The sequence below is a fragment of the Lemur catta genome, chromosome 2 (genome assembly GCF_020740605.2).
Source record: "Lemur catta isolate mLemCat1 chromosome 2, mLemCat1.pri, whole genome shotgun sequence".
Classification (NCBI taxonomy): Eukaryota; Metazoa; Chordata; class Mammalia; order Primates; family Lemuridae; genus Lemur; species Lemur catta.
Genome location: NC_059129.1, coordinates 132,135,534 through 132,153,496, shown reverse-complemented (window position 1 = coordinate 132,153,496; position 17,963 = coordinate 132,135,534). Strand labels below are relative to the sequence as shown.

Genomic DNA, 17,963 nt, shown 5'->3' with positions numbered 1-17,963 from the left:
TACCATAAAAAAAGCAGCCCAGAGTTGTGAATCATGACAGTGAAGCCTGACAGCCAGGAACTTGCCTGCTCTGCTCATAACGGGACGCAGTACAATAGTTGAGAGAAAAAATTTTGCTAATCATGGAATGTTCTTTATTTTGTAATATTGCTATCCCTTGACTTCGTATTTCATTTTTACTATTTTGCAATGTTTCCTGTTGTTAGAACTTTGGGGGACGTTGCTGACTCTATCCCTGTGTTCTTGCCATCTCCTGTGGCAGAACGTACTCTCACCTTGACTTTGCATCTATGGAAACCTTCCTTTTGGTCTTGAGTCACTTCCTAACCCAGCTACAGCAATTGCTACTTTTATGTTCTTCTTGAATACTGAATCATAAACTCTACGTGTGGTCAGGGCAGGCAACTTTGGCATTTCAACTTCCACATTACAATAACTAGAAGTTTACACCCTTTTTATCCATGGCTGAGCTTGACTCCAAGTTACCGATTCCTCTGTCATTTTCTTAAGCCAGTGTGCACCTATCCACACGCCCCGTTGACTTTCTGCAGCTACTTGGTGAATGTGAGTGTCCCCAAAGGAAAGGGTGGCAGCTGTGGATCATCTCTTAAAATTTCTGGGGCCGTTTCCCTTTGGGACCATGAATCACGTTCCTTCTTAATCTCAACTTTAAAACTTTCCTTTTCCTCTGCAAATCAGAAGTTCCTTAATAGGATGTCTGCTGGGCTGTGTAATAGTCCCCAAAGGGAAATGATGGAGATCTGGGCTTGAGTCATTGAACTAGAGCTGGAAAAAGTAATCGGCAGTAACGTCCCACAGGGAGCAGTCCTTTACTAACAGCATGCGTTACAGACGAGCTAGGAAAGTCTATTTTTCTAACCATCCATTTTCATATTACTTTATGAAGACATTTCTTTAAAAGCATTTACTCTGAATGAATGGTGAGAATTAAAATTAATTTATTCTGGGATCTGAACTTTTCAGAATGAATATCTCATTAGATTTTAATTAAAATGTCCAGTATAGAGTCCATAGGGAATGAAATATACTATAAACGGTTTCCATTTTCTCCCTATCCTCTCTTACTTTCATTCCTAACCCTCAGTAATCCAGTAAGGAGTGATTTCTGACTCCCCAAATCTTGTATTATAGTTAAGATGCCTGCACATTCTACATAGCCTCAAAGACCTCAAAGGGGAGTAAAATGGTACCAGGAGGGGTCTCAAGCAAAGGTTAACAACTTCATCCAGAAACTTCGATGGCTCTTTCCCTAACACCATCCTCCCAAAATACCATGATTCTACTGATGCTGGATTTGAAGGACTGCGGACAGAGAATTTGAAGGGTGAGCCCAAGGGGTGGTTCAGGGCAGCTCTGGACTTCCGGACATCACCATCAACATTCCTTTGCAGCTGTGCCTCCCCCAAAACCCCTGGCTGGAGTCCCTGCCCCACATCAGCGTATCTGCCCCCTTGCCTTAGAAGTCAGAAATCTAGCACCAATGAGACTTTTATCCATGTTGAGCTAAGATTTTCTCTCCATACCTTCTCCCAGCTCTGTCTGGGTAGTGGCTGAGATGGAAAGAGGAAAGGCAAAGAGGTGTTTTCCTCTTTGGGAGACTTTAATTCAACTCCACCACTTCAGATGAAGGCGGAAAGAATTCTCCAGCCTACATTTCCTTACCACTGCTACCCCCACAACACCTTCATAAAAAGATATATAGTAGAAATAATGGTGAGCAAGAAAAGAGGGGACAGCCACAGGCATTGGTCTGAGGCCGTGTCTGGGTGGGAAGGCGGGACACAGTGCGATTTCTCCCACTGCCCCGTCCACTTCATCGCTCAGCTCATACAACCGAACAAGAAATCCTGTGCATTCCTCAAGGAAAGTAGGGGGAAAAAAAAGATAAAAAAATAAAAATAAATTAAAATAAAATAAACTGTGCTTCCCTCTTTGTCTCTCTTGGCACTCACTAAGTGCCTTGGGAGAGGCACCTGTCTTCCTCAGCCTTGGGGGCCCACCCACGTCCAGCAAACGTTTGCTGAATACGTGTCTATGCTGCTACGGCCAGGGTCTTGCTGAGGCGCACTGCTTATCTCCCTCCTCGTGTTTCTTTTTCTACTGGTCAAGGTGCTGCACTGTGCAAGGTACTAAAACTGGAAAAAGCTCTCCTCTCTTTATACGTTTCTCCTTCTCCCCGCAGCTCAGAGCTGCTCCCCTGTAATAACAAAGTCCCCACCCGTACTAATTTCCTATGGCTGCCACAGCAATGTACCAACAACTGGGTGGCTTAAAACAACAGAAATTATTGGCTCATGGTTCTAGAGGCTAGAAGTCCTTGCCACTCACTTCCTAGCTCTGGTGCTTTGCCAGCAATCTTAGGCATTCCTCGGCTTGTGGATGCATCGGTCTAATTTCTGTTGTCACGTGGTGTTCTCTTTGGATGTCTTTACCTCAGCTTCCCTCTGTGCGTGTCTGTGTCTGTGTCCAATTAAGGACATCAGTTATATTGGATGGGTGCCCACCCTGATGACCTCATCTAAACTTGGTTACATCTGAAAAGAACCTATTTCCAGATAAAGTCGCACTCTAAGATACCAGGGGTTAAGGCTTCCACGTATCCTTTTTGGAGGGACCCAATTCAACCCACAACAGCACCTCACAGGGTCACTGGAACAGTTAAATGAGATAACACATGGAAAGAGCATGGTACAGTGTTTGACACACAGTACATGCTCAATAAATACCAGTGGCTAACATTAGTATTATTCTTATTATTCTTCCTAGGTCATTCCTTCTTTCTGTCCCATAGCATCTTGTTAAAAAGGATTTAAAAGCAAGTCTTTGTAGCAGTGAAGTTTCAAAGAAGAATATTCCAGCTGTCACACAAAAATATAACCTCCAATCAAACTTCTTGGGAAAAAAATAATTACAATGGTTGACTGGGTGATAAATTGTAGGATGTTCCTTGATCTGTCCCCTGAACTCTGAAGCATCAAGGACGAGTGGGATGCGGAACTGTGTAAGAATCAGTAAAGGAAGTCCTCCAAAAAATCTGCTGACAACTGAATTTCTAAGTTCTTTCAGTTTGTAAAAAAAAAAAAATTCAACTCTACTCTCCACATATTCCCTATAGTACCAAAAAGGAATATACGTACATTTGAGAGATATTGCAGGTTCAGGTCCAGACCTCTGCAATAAAGCGAATATCATGATAAGGCAAGTCACGTGAATTTCTTGGTTTCCCAGTGTATATAAGTTATGTTTACACTATACTGTAGTCTGTTAAGTGTGCAACAGCATTACGTCTAAAAATAAAATGCAGCAACTTTAATTTTAAAATACTTTATTGCTAAAAATGCTAACAACCATCTCTCTGAGCCTTCAGCAATTTGTAATTTTTTGCTGGTGGAGGGTCTCGCCTCAATGTGGATGGCTGCTGATTGACCGTGGTTGGGGTGGCCATGGCAATTTTGAAAAATAAGACAACAGTGAAGTTTGCCATCTAACAGACTCTTCCTTTCAGGAAAAGGAGGCCACTCAACCTTTCTTCATAACAGCAATAAAGCTGTTTTGCTTTATTATCATTCCTTGTTCACTGGAGTAGCACTTTTAATTTCCCTCAAGAACTTTTCTTTTGCATTCACAACTTGGCTAACTGTGCACAAGAGGCCTAGCTCTTGGCCTATCTCAGCTTTCAACACGCCTTCCTCACTAGGCTAAGCTTAATCATGTCTAGCTTTCGATTTAAAGTGAGAGATGTACGGCTCTTCCTTTCATTTGAACACTTAATGGCCATTGTAGAGTTATTAATTGGCCTAATTTCAACATTGTTGTGTCTCAAGGAACAAGGAGCCCTGGAGAAAGGTCAGTGGAGCAGTCAGAATACACACACCATTTATCGAGTTCGCCATCTTATATGGGCACGGTTCATGGTGCCCCCAAACAATTACAGTAGTAACATCAAAGACCATAGATCACCATAACAGAATAATGACGAAAAAGCTTGAAATATGCAAGAATTACCAAAACGTATCACAGAGACTCAAAGTGATCATGTGCTATTCAAAAAAATGGTGCCAAAAGACTTGCTAGACACAGGGTTTTCACAAAGCTTAAATTTGTAAAAAAAAAAAAAAAAAAATACAGTATCTGCAAAGCGCGATACAAGGTATGCCTGTATATACATACTTATACATTTTTTTTTACATAAAAAGTCCAAGGACCATAGATGCTTAAGCATGGCTTTAGAAAACCAGAAACTAAAAAACCAACTATCTAAGGAAGAATGATTTAAATTTAAAGGAAAACAATAAAGTTCATCACCCCCTGTTTGAAAAGATACTTAAGAGTCTGGTTGTACCCCTAGCTGAACAACAGTGACTGTTGCACTGACTGTGCACTGGCCTGCTTTTCTCCGCACTAATAAAGCTTGTTTTGATATGGACCCTCCTGGACCACAGGAGGAAACGTCACTACTCCCGCCCCCTATTCATTTTGGCAAGTCATTTTTCTACCAAAACAACACTCAGAGCCTCATCAGTCCTCCCTGCCAACTGCATTGCATAACTCAGTGCTTACTTCTCTTGACCCGACTAGCAAGTTAGGATTCAAACCGACCCACCTTGGCTTGCTCACTTGGTTCTTGGCTGGTCCTCAGGAACCATAGATAACCCAGTACCATTGAGCAACTCTTGCCCTGGATTTTCTTCTTTATATGTAAGGACTTGAAACAGAACAGACTCAAACTTGTCTGCTACCAACAATAGGTTTATGTGCCTCAAAATCTTGATTCTTTCTTTAAAAGCCAAACTTAATGAAACCAAACTGCTCCCCAGCTTGAAAATCTTTTTGGTGACAACAGAAGACTCTCTTTCCCAATGTCGTGAAAGTGGGCCTTTATGTTTTCCGCACTAGAAGAACAAACTAGAAGCCATGGGACTGAAGTGGTGCTGTTCTAGAGCTTGCTGCAGCCTGCTTTCAATGAGGCACTAGGTGTTTGTGCTTTTCTCCAACTCCTTGCAAGTGGGGGGCCAGCAAAGCCTTGAGTGTTTGCCATACTGACCCACGCTATGACATCCAAGTCCCCAGGAACCAGGGAACCTGGGTAGAAACTAGGAAAACCCAGGTTGCAGGTCACTTTCTGGCTTTACCCTCAAACTCCGCTCAAAGAATACCAGAGCCCATATCCATCTGGGCCTGTTCTACTTTGGGGGAACATTCTGCAGATACATGAGCTCATTATTTTACCTGTTTTACAGATAAAATAAATGAATTTGGAAGGCTAAAATTTGCACAAGCCAAAATCAAACCGCAGTTGTTGAATTACGGGCATTGAAATATGAGCAATGAAATATGGATGTGTTTAAAAGAAAATGAAGAAGCCTAGATTATTTACATGGCTAAAGGATAGTGGGTGCCAACAAGAGGAAGTTTCTGATAGCACTGAGGGCATAAAAACCAGTCAGTGTATATAGTAAAGGCACCCTATGAATTCCAAGAAGTTATACAAATGTAAGTGCAATCATTCTAATCTCTAGAGCAGCACTTCTTAAAGGATGTGACCTGCTAAATTCTCTTGAGGTTTAAGGACTGTATTAGTTCTATTTGTCTCCCCTCCTGGTTTCTATGGAAGCTCCTCCACTTCTATAGAAACATCTTGCCTTCTAAAGATGCCAACTCAGAATACGTAGCCACTTAGGGACATGACGAGCCAGAGTTCTTAATATAGAATGCTAACGTGGGGTTACTATCTGACATTTTGTTCCTTTGAAACAGGTACACAGTTCTTTGCTAATGCAAAAGTTACATCACATAGATTTTACAATATCCTTTACGTATCATTTATGAATCACTTGACAACTATTTACTTTAATGCTCATAATGAAGTCTCAGTTTCATAATATTCTAATCAAGGCAAATTGCTACTATGCATCAGTGTTATGAGGCTCTTCCATTAAACCCCCACCCTGGCGCCACATGTTAGGTAAGTTACGTCCACAAGTTGCAGAAGGCAGTAATGAGCATACCCTAGTAGACTATGTCTTAATGCTAGAATTCTTAGAAAGTTTTTAATAAAACTGTAATTCACAATAAAATATACTTTAAAAATGAAATGTTTTATCTTTCCAGAATAAATGGTCTTTACAGACTTAGATTCATAATGAAGTTAACCCAAAATAAAAATTTATGTAAGCAGCAAATTTATTCACTGCAATTCTTTCTCAAACCACAGTGAGTCCCACTTTCTGCCGTATTCACACTGAAATGTGTCAAGTGATGCCTTTATAAATTCCTGATTAGAGACTGAAGACTCCTAATTAAAACTCAAAGATTCAGAATGAATCATTTGAACCCTGACAAAAACAGCTGCTCAGCAAATGAAACCCAGGGAAAATATTCTAAAGAAAAAAAAATCAGGATAATGAAACCAGATTTAGTACATTCACATGAGTCCATCATTCAAAAAACTGAAATCATTAATTAAGTGGATGCTTTTAATGTTTTACATGTTTCTAATAAGTCAACTATTCAAAAGCTCTCATATTATTGTGCAACTTAGACACACACACACAAAAAAAAACTAAAAATAGCAATGTTGATACCATTTAAACAGAAAATACATTTTTGTTACAAATATTTTCTTGCCTCCAGAAAATCTTGGTTATTCAAAAGCATTCGTACATTTTCTCACTTGAGTATAGAAGAATATTTTAAACACATATTTCTTAAGATGTAACCTGAAGGTTAATACCTTGATACAATTTATGCATTTATTTTAAAACTATATATTAAAAAGGGCATTTGAACTATTAAATCAATAGCTAAAATCAATCCTAAATGGAATGTGTGGAATTAGAACATCATCCCTCCACTGAAAGATAAAAATGAAGGGAAATTAATTCATATTCTAACTAAAGAGGTTCAACTTTTATTAATAGATAATAACATACATTTACGAACAGTTCTAGTGATTTTATTAATAATCCTCATGAAACCCGATGATGTGAGTGGCTATCAACCTCATCATTTTACAGATGAGGAAACTGAAACACAAAATAGTTATATAACTCACCCAGGTTACATGTCCATTAAGGGCTGAAGCCAGGATTTGAGCTCAATTTTAAACAGTTCCTTAGCTCTTAACTGCTTTATTATACATACTACCTTTCAGTTTTCTAAGAGATGTTTAATTATTTTTTTTGTTTTTAAATATTTTAATCCAGATTAAAGTTGTTATTCTTCTCTCTTTCAAAACCTTTTTTTTTTTTAACCCAGATCATTTTCAAGCAAGGAAGTCTACAAAATTGTTCATAGTTTATTTTATAAGTGAGGTCTTTAATCCATCTGAAAAATGGATGAAAGTTTATAGCAAGTATACATATTCTTGAACTAAGAATATTTCTTTCTTCTACAAATAATATTGAAACACTACATTTTCAAAGTACCAAAAACAGTATATAAAGAAAGGCTGGCCGGCCGCTCACTCTAGTAATCCTAGCGCTCCAGGAGGCTAAGGCAGGAGGATCACTTGAGGCCAGGAGTTCCAAACAGCCTGAGGCAAGAGTAAGACCCCATCTTTACAAAAGATAGAAAAATTAGCTGGGCATGGTGGCACACTCATGTAAGCTGACATTGGAGGATCGCTTGAGCCCAGGAGTTTGAGGTTGCAGTGAGCTATGATGATGCCACTGCACTCTAGCCTGGGTGACAGAGCTGAGACTCTGTCTCAAAAAACAAACAAAAAAAAGCATATAAGCATTTTTTAGCTCTAAGTGGGAAAAAAAAAAAGATCTTGCCTAATAGCAAAACTTAGGCAAATTATTAAAGTCAGTAAAGTCAAAGGTGCCTAAGTAAATTTTAAATGTAGCTAGGTTTCAAGACAAATACCAAGATTTTTTACTCTGCTCAACAATGGCATTTTTGGTTAAAAATCATGTGATTCTTATAATGCATTGATTTCTTTCTTATTATTTGCAGTTAGAAGAAAGAATGAAGCCATAACCAGGCACAGAGTGACAGGCACAGACGCCGAACCTTTCTCACTAACTACTGGCTGCAAAATGAAACTAATAAATGGTGAGTGAAGCATCAAAATCAATCATGAATGGAATCTGCATCACAGACATCCAAGGAGGACTACAATGTATCCCAGTGGACACATGGAACCTTAGTCTGAAGGACAAACATTACAAATACAAGCGTATTCCTGTTTTCACCAGTCATCTTGGAAAGTTGAAAGACATAGGAGAGGCTTTCAGAGAAGAAGAACAACATACTGATCACAGAGAGGAAAAACTATCCCATTATCCAGCATTTGTCATCTGAGTCTCAGAGTTACCACAATGCCTGGGTACCCAGGCTCCAGGCTGGAGATGTCTATGTTACATGACTTGACATGCCAGAGAGATACAAGATAGTTCATCTCTGAGGCATTTCTCCTCATAAAGAATTAATGCTGCCTAGGGAAACACTTTACAGAACAAAAGAAGGAACACTAGACATCTGGCTAGGAGCAAAGCTAATGAGGAACAGACCTACCATTTTCGGCTCTCGTTACCAACAGTGAATGAATAAGTGGATGAGTATCCCATTTGAAAAGTGACAATTTCATATGGTGACGAAAGTATATTTTGCCTCAAAATTTGTCTGAAGGTTTGGTTAAATCTTACAGTCTTAGTCTGTACTCACTGGTATTAAATGGTATAGTTAGTTGTAAGAGTCTTAGCCTCTATCTATCTAAATTCACTCTTTTGAGATCAATTTCCTTTTTATTGTATGACAAGAATGTGTGTAAACCAAGGGTAAGTACATCACCTATTACAGCGGGATCACAACGGCCAAGTCCAAAGCAGGAAGCACCGTGGCCCTCTTAAAGACAATACTTTAGATAAACCCATAGGTTTCCCTCTTACGGTAAAATTGAGCTATGGATTTGTTAAACAATCAAATTGTGAAACTGCATATTTCCCACTATTTCACTGTACTCTAGAATTAGCTTTTAAAAGATGGATTTAAAGATCATTCATCTATAGCGTGGTGTGCATATTATTATAAATAATAATTCCTCCTTTTAAGGAACCACATAATTGACTTTAGGATAGTGAGACTGGTATACAGATATGTGTACGTATATGTGATTAGAGACATTTTTCTTTAGAAAGAAAAAAAAATCACAAGACATACAACATCTCTACAACATCTTGCATTAACTCAGCATGCTCTCTAATGTAAAAGAATTATCAAAAGAAAGCTAGCACGGAGCAATCCTTGCTTAGACACCAGGTAAAACCTAGGGCCTAAGGAAGCCAGGTGACAGGTGATGATTGAGTTCACAAGCATTTGGTCCAGGCTCTCGCCATCTCTGCCTGGATCACTTAAGTAGTCTCTTTCTCCCAAGCTCATCACCAACTCATCCCCCACGGGGGTTCATTTTCCGAAACACAAAAGCAATCATGTCCCACGCCACCTTAAAACTCTGCAACAAGGCTGGGTACGGTGGCTCACGTCTGTAACCCTAGCACTCTGGGAGGCTGAGGCAGGTGGATCGCTCGAGGTCGGGAGTTCGAGACCAGCCTGAGCAAGGGTGAGACCCCGTCTCTACTAAAAATAGAAAGAAATTATCTGGCCAACTAAAATATATATAGAAAAAATTAGCCAGGCATGGTGGCGCATGCCTGTAGTCCCAGCTACTCGGGAGGCTGAGGCAGTAGGATAGCTTAAGCCCAGGAGTTTGAGGTTGCTGTGAGCTAGGCTGACGCCAAGGCACAAACTCTGGCCAGGGCAATAAAGAGACACTCTGTCTCAAAAAAAAAAAAAAAAAACCTCTGCAACGGCTTCTCACAGGTGCCCACAGAATGACGTCCAGCCACATTTGCACACATACCTGGCACCCACCTCGGTGCTCTGAGCCCTCTCCCACCTTCGTCCCACTTCACTCTGCGGGGAAGGACCTTCCTTCCCCTTTCCTCTTCACCCCTCTCTCCTGAGAAGGCCTGTCTGGAAACTCCTACTCACCCACCAGGGCCCAAATCCAAAGGTATGTCTGGGCAGTGGCCTCCCCCGCTTCCTGGGCCAACGATCCTGCAGACTTCAGGGCACTCTGCCCACCACTCGGTGGGAAGGCTATGTAGGTACGGGAGGGAGGGTAGGGCTGCCACTGCTTTTCCTACAAAACTCCGCTTTTGTAGAAGTCAGGGGTGTATCATTAACACTTAGCTCAACAGCTTAAACAAAAAAGCTGACAGCCAATAAATAAAGGCCTGAATGGATGTGGGAAAGAATGAACTACAGGTGGGGCGAAGCGGCTCACACCTGCAGTCCTAGCACACCGGGAGGCCAGGGTGGGAGCATCACTTGAGCTCCGGAGTTTGAGGGTGCATTGAGCTATCATCACGGTGCCACTGCACTCCAGTCTGAGCCACAAGAGTGGGACCCTGCCTCAAAAAATAAATAATTAATTAACTAAAAATAAATGAAATAAAACTGCAACTAGAAATCAATTTCAGGGAAATATATGTTCCAACTCTCAGCGTCTCCATTTATATCTGCATGATTTAGGACACACGTTTACATCTGAACTGTAAAATGGCGACAATAATACCCACTGGCCACACTGACTGAGGATCAAGTGAGGTAAGGTACTCCAAGTGCCCAGCACAGCAGCGGAACTCCGTCTTCCAAGTGCTGCTCCCAGCCCCCATAGAGCTTGCATTCTACCATCAGAGAAGTTGGAGTCAACCGTGAAAAACAAGGACATCAGTAATAATCCAAGCAGAGGATTATTATTATAGTATGGCTGAGCAAAAGAACAAAGAGAAGGTAGAGACAGCAAATGGAGGCAGAAAGGTGGGAGGAGGGGACCCTGAAAGAAGCTACTTTAGCACAAGGGCCACCTTTGGCAGGAAAAGATTCAGTGACCCCAGCCAGAATTATGAAAGCCATTAACTTCGTCTTTGGCAAAGAAGTGAACATCGGAATGCCTGAGTTCTGGCCCCCACTCGGTTACCTTGACCAAGTCATTACACCCAGAGCCCTTGGAGCCCTCCTCTCTGAATAAGGGGGTTGAGGGCTCATTTCCAAGGGCACTTCAGTCTCTTCCACTACATCACCCTGCAACTTCTCCACTTACAAAATCTACGAGGCTTTCTGCTGGCTAAAAGGAACATAAAATTAAGATGAAGTCAGAATATCTGAAACGGGCTGACTCTCAAATTCCAATATGTACAATTAATTAAGTCATTAGCTGATAGGCTTAACTCAAGAAACCTCCCAAGAGAATATGTAAATTAACTGCTTTCAAAGGAGTTAGCATTTTAAAAGGCCCCTCGGGAATCTCACTAACGTCTCCCCTCCCCCACATTTGGCCTAAAACAACAAAGGAAAGGAGGGGGGGTTGGGTTTTTGTTTGTTTTGGATTTTGTTTGTATTTAGAACCGGAGTAAATGTGACAGTTCCGTGGACTGAAGCTTACGACATAGTTTTCTTCAGTTCGTGCAGGACTCAGAGTAGAGGAAGGTTCGGAATATCTCTATACAATGCATATTTTCTAAGCCTGCTGGGAAATGGGTGTAAATTGTAAGAACAGAACAGGGAACAGAGGAAATTTCAGGTTGGGGGAGGTGCATCTTGCAGGATCCTACAAACAATAGGCACTACTAACCCCCCTCCCAGTTTACAAGTAGTTTTAAAGACCTAAATCTGCTTTAAAGGCCCCCGAATTCTGGAGGCAGAAGCTAAAGAACTATCACAATTTACCAAATGGATAATCAGTCCTGAAAAAATGATCTACCATATCTCACCGGCATCTAATAACCTTAGCAATTCCTACTCTTAAAAACAACTACCCTTCTCCACCAAAAAGAGGAATGGTGTGTCTGCAACCATCGAGTAAAGGTAAAACAGTAAAATCCCACAGGATTCTGACTCATTTTGCACTTCTCAGCAGAAGTCTAAGCATGTCATAGGAAAAGGTGACATGCTTTGAAAACCCAGGCCAACCACAGGTTGTAGTTCATGAACAGAACAGTACATTTCACAAGAACGCCATGGTTTAATTGCCCAGGGCTTACACACATTTTGCAATTTACCATTACTGTTTCCAGTGGAAGCACCAGGATTTTAATTTGCATGATCAAACTGCCTAAATGGTAGCTTCAGCCTGAGCAGAATTTGTTAACATCTTCATAAATGCACCCCATTGTAGTGGGTATGTAAGTCTTTACAGAACGGTGTTTTGGTGTGACGCCTGCATTTAAGAAGTACATACTTTTTTCCTTTTTCAACTAACGAAACTATGTTCTCAGAACCCAGTAAGTCACAGGCACTGGAGATAGAAAAGTAAGATACTGATCCTGCCCTCCAGGCACTCACAGTCTCACAGTCTAGCATTTCTTTTGTAAGCTCATTTTCTCTTAATTCTATATCTATTTATATATTCACTTATTAGCATTTATTTATTCTAGCACAGCTCAAACATTTTTATGCTGTAAATTATACTATTATTTCTTCTCTAAATGAGCACTTTGTTAACAATTATCTGAAAGCAACTATTTGGTGCTTAACTGTGCATGGACTGAATTAATCTACATGCAAAATGTGTCCTAATGAACTCAAACAACCATATTGTATTTACTGAGATCCATGACTCTGGGGCAATACCCTTCCCTGGGTTATAACCAACAAAATCCCAGGACGAGGGGACTTGCTCAGCTCTGTCAGAAAAGAGGAACTGCGCTCATTCACATAAAAAATGTCGTTACCTACTAGGCTGTGAAGTTTGATCTTTACACTTACAATATAAAAAAGTAAAGTACTGTGCCTGAAATCTGTTAAGACACAGATTTCCCCCATTACCTCCACTCTCCTCTTCAAGTTGAATAGGGAAAAAGAATCTTTCAAATTGCTTTGTACCGAAAATACTGGAAATTACACTTCTACTAAGTTGATCTGAGATAATTAACTATGGAGGATCACAGCATCAGGCTCCCGACTGGTACTGGCCAGGGACCTGGGGTCAAGTCTGACATTGGCACTAACAAGGTTGTGCCACTGGTCAAGTCACTTCACCACTCTAGGCAGATAGATGACTGCAAAATCCTATATTGTAAATACAAAAATGAAGGAAATGGTGGCTTTTATTTCAGTAAGAATAGAGAAAGTCAACTGTCAGTTTTGTGTCTTGATATATTTCCCCAAAGATGCAGTTTTTAGAAACACTTGGATGAAGGGTTTCTAATAGCAGAGAGATCTTCCCTTTTAACCTTGTGTCTCCCTACATGGCTTGTACAAAGGAGAGTTAGGCCATGTCTTTTTCCTCTGAATTTTACTAAAGAATAATCCTGATGCCCACGTTTACTCCATACAAAGAATGGGAAAACACAAGGGACATAACCTGTTTCGGACAAGCTTTTATGTTCTTTCCAGCCTCACGATAAACTATTAGCTCTGTAAGAAGTACATATTTTCTTTGCCCCTGCATCTGCCCTTTGGATAACAAGTTTGAACTTCTGGGGCTCCACCCCATTTTTTAACTTCGCCAAAGAACACTTTGCTACAACTGACCCAACAGTGCTGGAATCTGCCAGGCAAGAGAAAGCAAATCTTCAGAAAGTGCCACCTGCTAACCCTTTTCCCTAAAGTAACCCAGAGCCCAACAACTTCCATTTCAGCCAGCCCACCGACCCTCCACATCCCGCAGCCCACATCCTAGTAAGGGATGTAATGGGATGTTATCAAACCAATTTCCTCTGGGACTTAAAATTTACAGGGCTGGATCTAAGCAAGATGAGTTTCCTGCTTGATGAAATTAAAAAACAATGTCACCACAACTTTAAAATGTTCATTGGGTTTTCTGGAATTTCAATGAAGGACCACATTCATCTGTATAGTTCAAAAATGCAAAAACAACCTTTTATATCCAAAATATATAGTATGTAAATATACATTGTATATATATGTACATACATTCTTTAAATACTGGTGAGTAAGAAGAGCAGATAAAAATCTTTAGCCAACTTTCCCTGGTTCTCTGTACAGTAATAATCATAATACCAATGGATACCTGAAAACAGAGTAACTGAGACTTTAAGATGTCTGGAAAGAAGAGGCACAAGACTATCTGCAGGGGAAAAAAATAGAAAGAGCTACATTTACTGAGCACCTACTATATGCCGAACAGTGTGCTAAGCACTTGATACATATCAGTTCAGCTAAATCTCAGAAAATGCAAGAAGCAAGTCTTCTTTTCCTCATTGTTCAGGTGATGAAACTGAGCATGAGAGAGGTTGAATAACTTGGCCAAGATCACGCAGTCAGTTGGAAAGCTGGGGCTTGACCCAGCGTAACTTACTTCAAAGCCCAAGAGCTTAATCACTATGCTAAAAACCATACAGTGTTTATCATTCCCAAAGAAGAGTTTCTTTCTAAAAATGGCATCTCCTTCCATTCGACAAACAAAAGATCTCAGTACAAGTAAATCTAGACCCTTTTCCAATAATCTACACATCTGGCAATTCCAAATCTTTAAACTAAAGTTGCCCTTTTATATGTGGATTAAGATGTCTGACTGTAATAACCCCCACCCATCCAATTCGGTCTACCTGCCTAACTACAGGTCAACCAAAGTAAATCTACTAATTCCTCGAGGTATTAAAACCTGAGCAGGTTAAAACTTCATCCTCCACGGATTTAAGAATTGTTTTCCAGAAACTTTGCCAAATCCATGGGTGGTTTTGGTCACTGGACATTTCAAAATACATGACAGCACAGATTTAGCAAAATAAGTCCTATTGTTTTTAGCGTCAAACATATAAAACAAATATCCTGTAGTTCTACAAGCTGAAACACTGCACACAGAGTGAGCAAACGTTTTGGCGGTTCGGAGTAAGGAAATGGTTGTTTTTCTCTCATGGTCACACAACAAATGGTGAAGAGATAAACATCAGTAACATCATCCTTTCCCCAAATCCAACATCCACCAAATACTATTTATTTACATCTACTTCTCTGAAGGACTCTTTTTTTTGCCTCTTCCACGCCAACATCTCAGCAGGTGTCCCACATTAAACTGTTGAATATCGTACCCGATTGTTTAACAAATATCTTTGATGTGATCTGTGGCTGGTTATTTTTTAATTAGGGATTGAAATCCAATACCTTGTGTATTTAACCCCCCAAGCACTAGAGCAAGAGAAGGACGAATCTGAGGAGTGGGGCTGCCCAGGGGGTGGGCGACAAGGGAGAGCTCGGTCCCAGAGGGGCGGCTGCGGCCACGCGTCCCGCGCGTCCCCTCCCCAGGTAACTCACCAGGATGCCCATCACGTCCCTCCAGAGTCGGGAGAACGCCTCGGACGTGCCAGCGCCCGGCTCGGGCTCCGGCTCCGGCTCCGGCTCGGGCTCCGGCTCGGGCTCGGGCTCGGGCCCCGGGCCAGCTGCTCCCGCGTCCTCCATGGCCGCGTCCCGCGCGCCGGCCGTGCGTCCCGGTCCCCGAGGCGCCCTCGCCCCGCACAGCGCGCGGCCGGCCCTCGGCGCCGGGTCCCCGCCCGCCGCGTCACCGAGCCGCGCCCCCGAGCCGCATGCCCCGGCCACCCGGCGGGGGCCCCTCGCACGAGCCCGCACCTCGGCCCTAGGTGGCCGCGGGCAGCGCCACTGACAACTCCAGAAACTTTCCCATCCCAACTCGGCTCGGCAACGGGGTGGCAGGAGGCAAAGTCCGCACCACCGGGTGGTACGGCGGGGACTTCTCCCAGCCCAGAAGCAACTAAACCCGCCGCAAAGGCATTTCTTCCTGTGACGGGGACAAACTAACTAAGGCACGCCACCCTTCTCCTCGAGCAAGTCTGGGCAGGGCCCTGCAGGGGGACCGCGGCGCCGCTGGAACGTGGACGGAGCTCCCCGGGACCCCTCTCTGCAGAATGAGCTCTTCCAGCTCCACATGACTCTCCCCTCGAGGCTAAAGAAAGCGTTTAGCAACAAAAGGTGCTCTGATGTCAGGCTCTTTGCATGGAAATGAGCCGCGGACAGGAGAACAAACCGCCTGTTGAAAGAGCAGCGGCGCTGCGCTCCCCGGCCCGCGCAGGGGCCCAGGCGCGCTATTCACGGAAACGTTTTGTGCACAGAAACTCAGCAAAGTTAATCTTTAAGCTACTCCCCCCGAAAGGGTTCGGGAGTAGTCGGCGTCGTTACAATGCACACCTCGCCCCTCGTGAAGCCAAGCGACATAAGGAATTACAACCCTGCCTCTGTCGGCCAAGACTCCGCTGAAAAACAAGTGTGAAAGCTTGGGCACGAGCCATTGTTTGGATCATTTTTATGAGTGGGGGCATTTTGGCTCCTGAGTGCCCACAGTGCCACGCATTGCCAGGGCTTTCAGCGGATGAGGGCAAGTGTGCTTTGGGTTCTAATGGTTCCTTTACGTTCGGAAACACAGGGAAGGGCTGTTTTCAAAACTAAATGTTAATGGTTGTGGCCACTCAGCCTACACACACTTGGGGCTCTGTGTGTGTTTTTCCAAGGGGAAGATGCATGACGGGTTTATTTTCTGAGGGAAATAGCCCTGTAGAGATTATTTTCCTTTTGTGAGTCTATCTTTAAAAACCACTCAGAGAATTTTCCCTGAGAGATGACAATACTTGTCACATTTGATTTGGTGATTGATCACTTTGCAAAACAGTTAAGAAACCAAGAGGAGGAATCTGCCCCTAAGTTAAAGAGCTGTGTGGTTAAAAAAAAAAAAAAAAAAAAAATTAAGAAAGAAAAGAGAAAGAGATGCCCCCATGGAGAGAGCCCTTGCTTGTTTCTGAGGCTTCTCCTGTTTGTTGTTTTTTGGGGGTTTTTTTTGTTTGTTTTGCTTTGTTTTGTTTTTTCCTTCTGAGCCCACATAAAAGAAAGAGGATCAGAGCATGTCCTTGAAATCCCCTTGCTAAAGCATGAATTGCCAGGAGCACCAATCAATGCAGAGGGTAAAGAGTCCTTATAGGAAAGTTCAAAATGTTAAGACTTTTTAAAAGTTTATAAGCACAATTCCTAATGATAATATTTTTGAAAGGAAACAAAAAGAATGAGAAAGTCTTCCCTTGATAGCATCAAGGCGTTGTGTTGAAGTAGAAAGAGCACTGGGCTCGGAGTCAATATAGCAGGCCTGGTGTTTTCCTGGGCTGATGCCAGAGTTAGGCCAGATGGGTTTCCAAGGCTCCCTTGTGCTCTATGCTGCTGTGAATCCCAATAAATTCCATTAAAGCAAGTGGGCTTTAATAAAAAAATTGTCATTTCTATAAGAAAAAAAGTAAATTATGAGAAAAGGTAAATAGCTTTTGCAGTTGATTTTACCGGTATATTTAAGAATTTCAATTTGTTAGACATGTGATACTTTTTTAAATTCAAGAAAATGCACGGAGCTGTGCTGCTTCCAAGGGGCAGCTTGTCCTCTGCATAAATACTGTCTGGTAAGTGACTGAGCCAGGAGTCATGCCAGCAGGGCAGTGGGGTTGGAATAAGGGCTGCCTCTCCAAAACCTACCAGGAGTCTTTTTCTTCTGGACTCATCAGATGACCTGGGGCAAAGCATTTGATCTTTTGGTGCTGCAGTTTCCTCATCCAAAATGAGGTGAGGCCACACCAATGGCCACCCACTTCCCCAGAGGTGACAGTATGTTTCAGGGGCATCTAAAGACAAATACAATTTAGTGACAACACATACACACATATCAATATAATAAAACCTTAGCCAGCATTTTGACACTATTAGAAATCAATCTACCCTAGATATCTAAGCTCTTTTTTCTGGTGCTCCCTAATAAATGGACTTAGAAATGAGATAATATAGTACGCATATAATATGAAATTTGTGTTTGATGTATTGCCTAAAGTCACTTTTGTACTTTTGGAACATGAATAATTTTGTTGATTTTTTTAAAAATGGAGCCAAACTTCTTTACTCATCAACTTCTGTGCATTAACTCAAAA

General features: G+C 41.9%; 1 protein-coding gene across 1 annotated transcript in view; it reads right to left on the bottom strand.

The window, feature by feature from the left end:
• Positions 1-16,070, bottom strand: part of SASH1 (SAM and SH3 domain containing 1) — a 166,784-nt gene extending 150,714 nt beyond the window's left edge. Inside the window, exon 1 of the mRNA XM_045544547.1 lies at positions 15,307-16,070. Coding sequence (XP_045400503.1) covers positions 15,307-15,450 — 144 coding nt within the window. The 5' untranslated portion in view covers positions 15,451-16,070. The remainder of the gene's footprint in view (positions 1-15,306) is intronic.
• Positions 16,071-17,963: the final 1,893 nt, after the last annotated feature.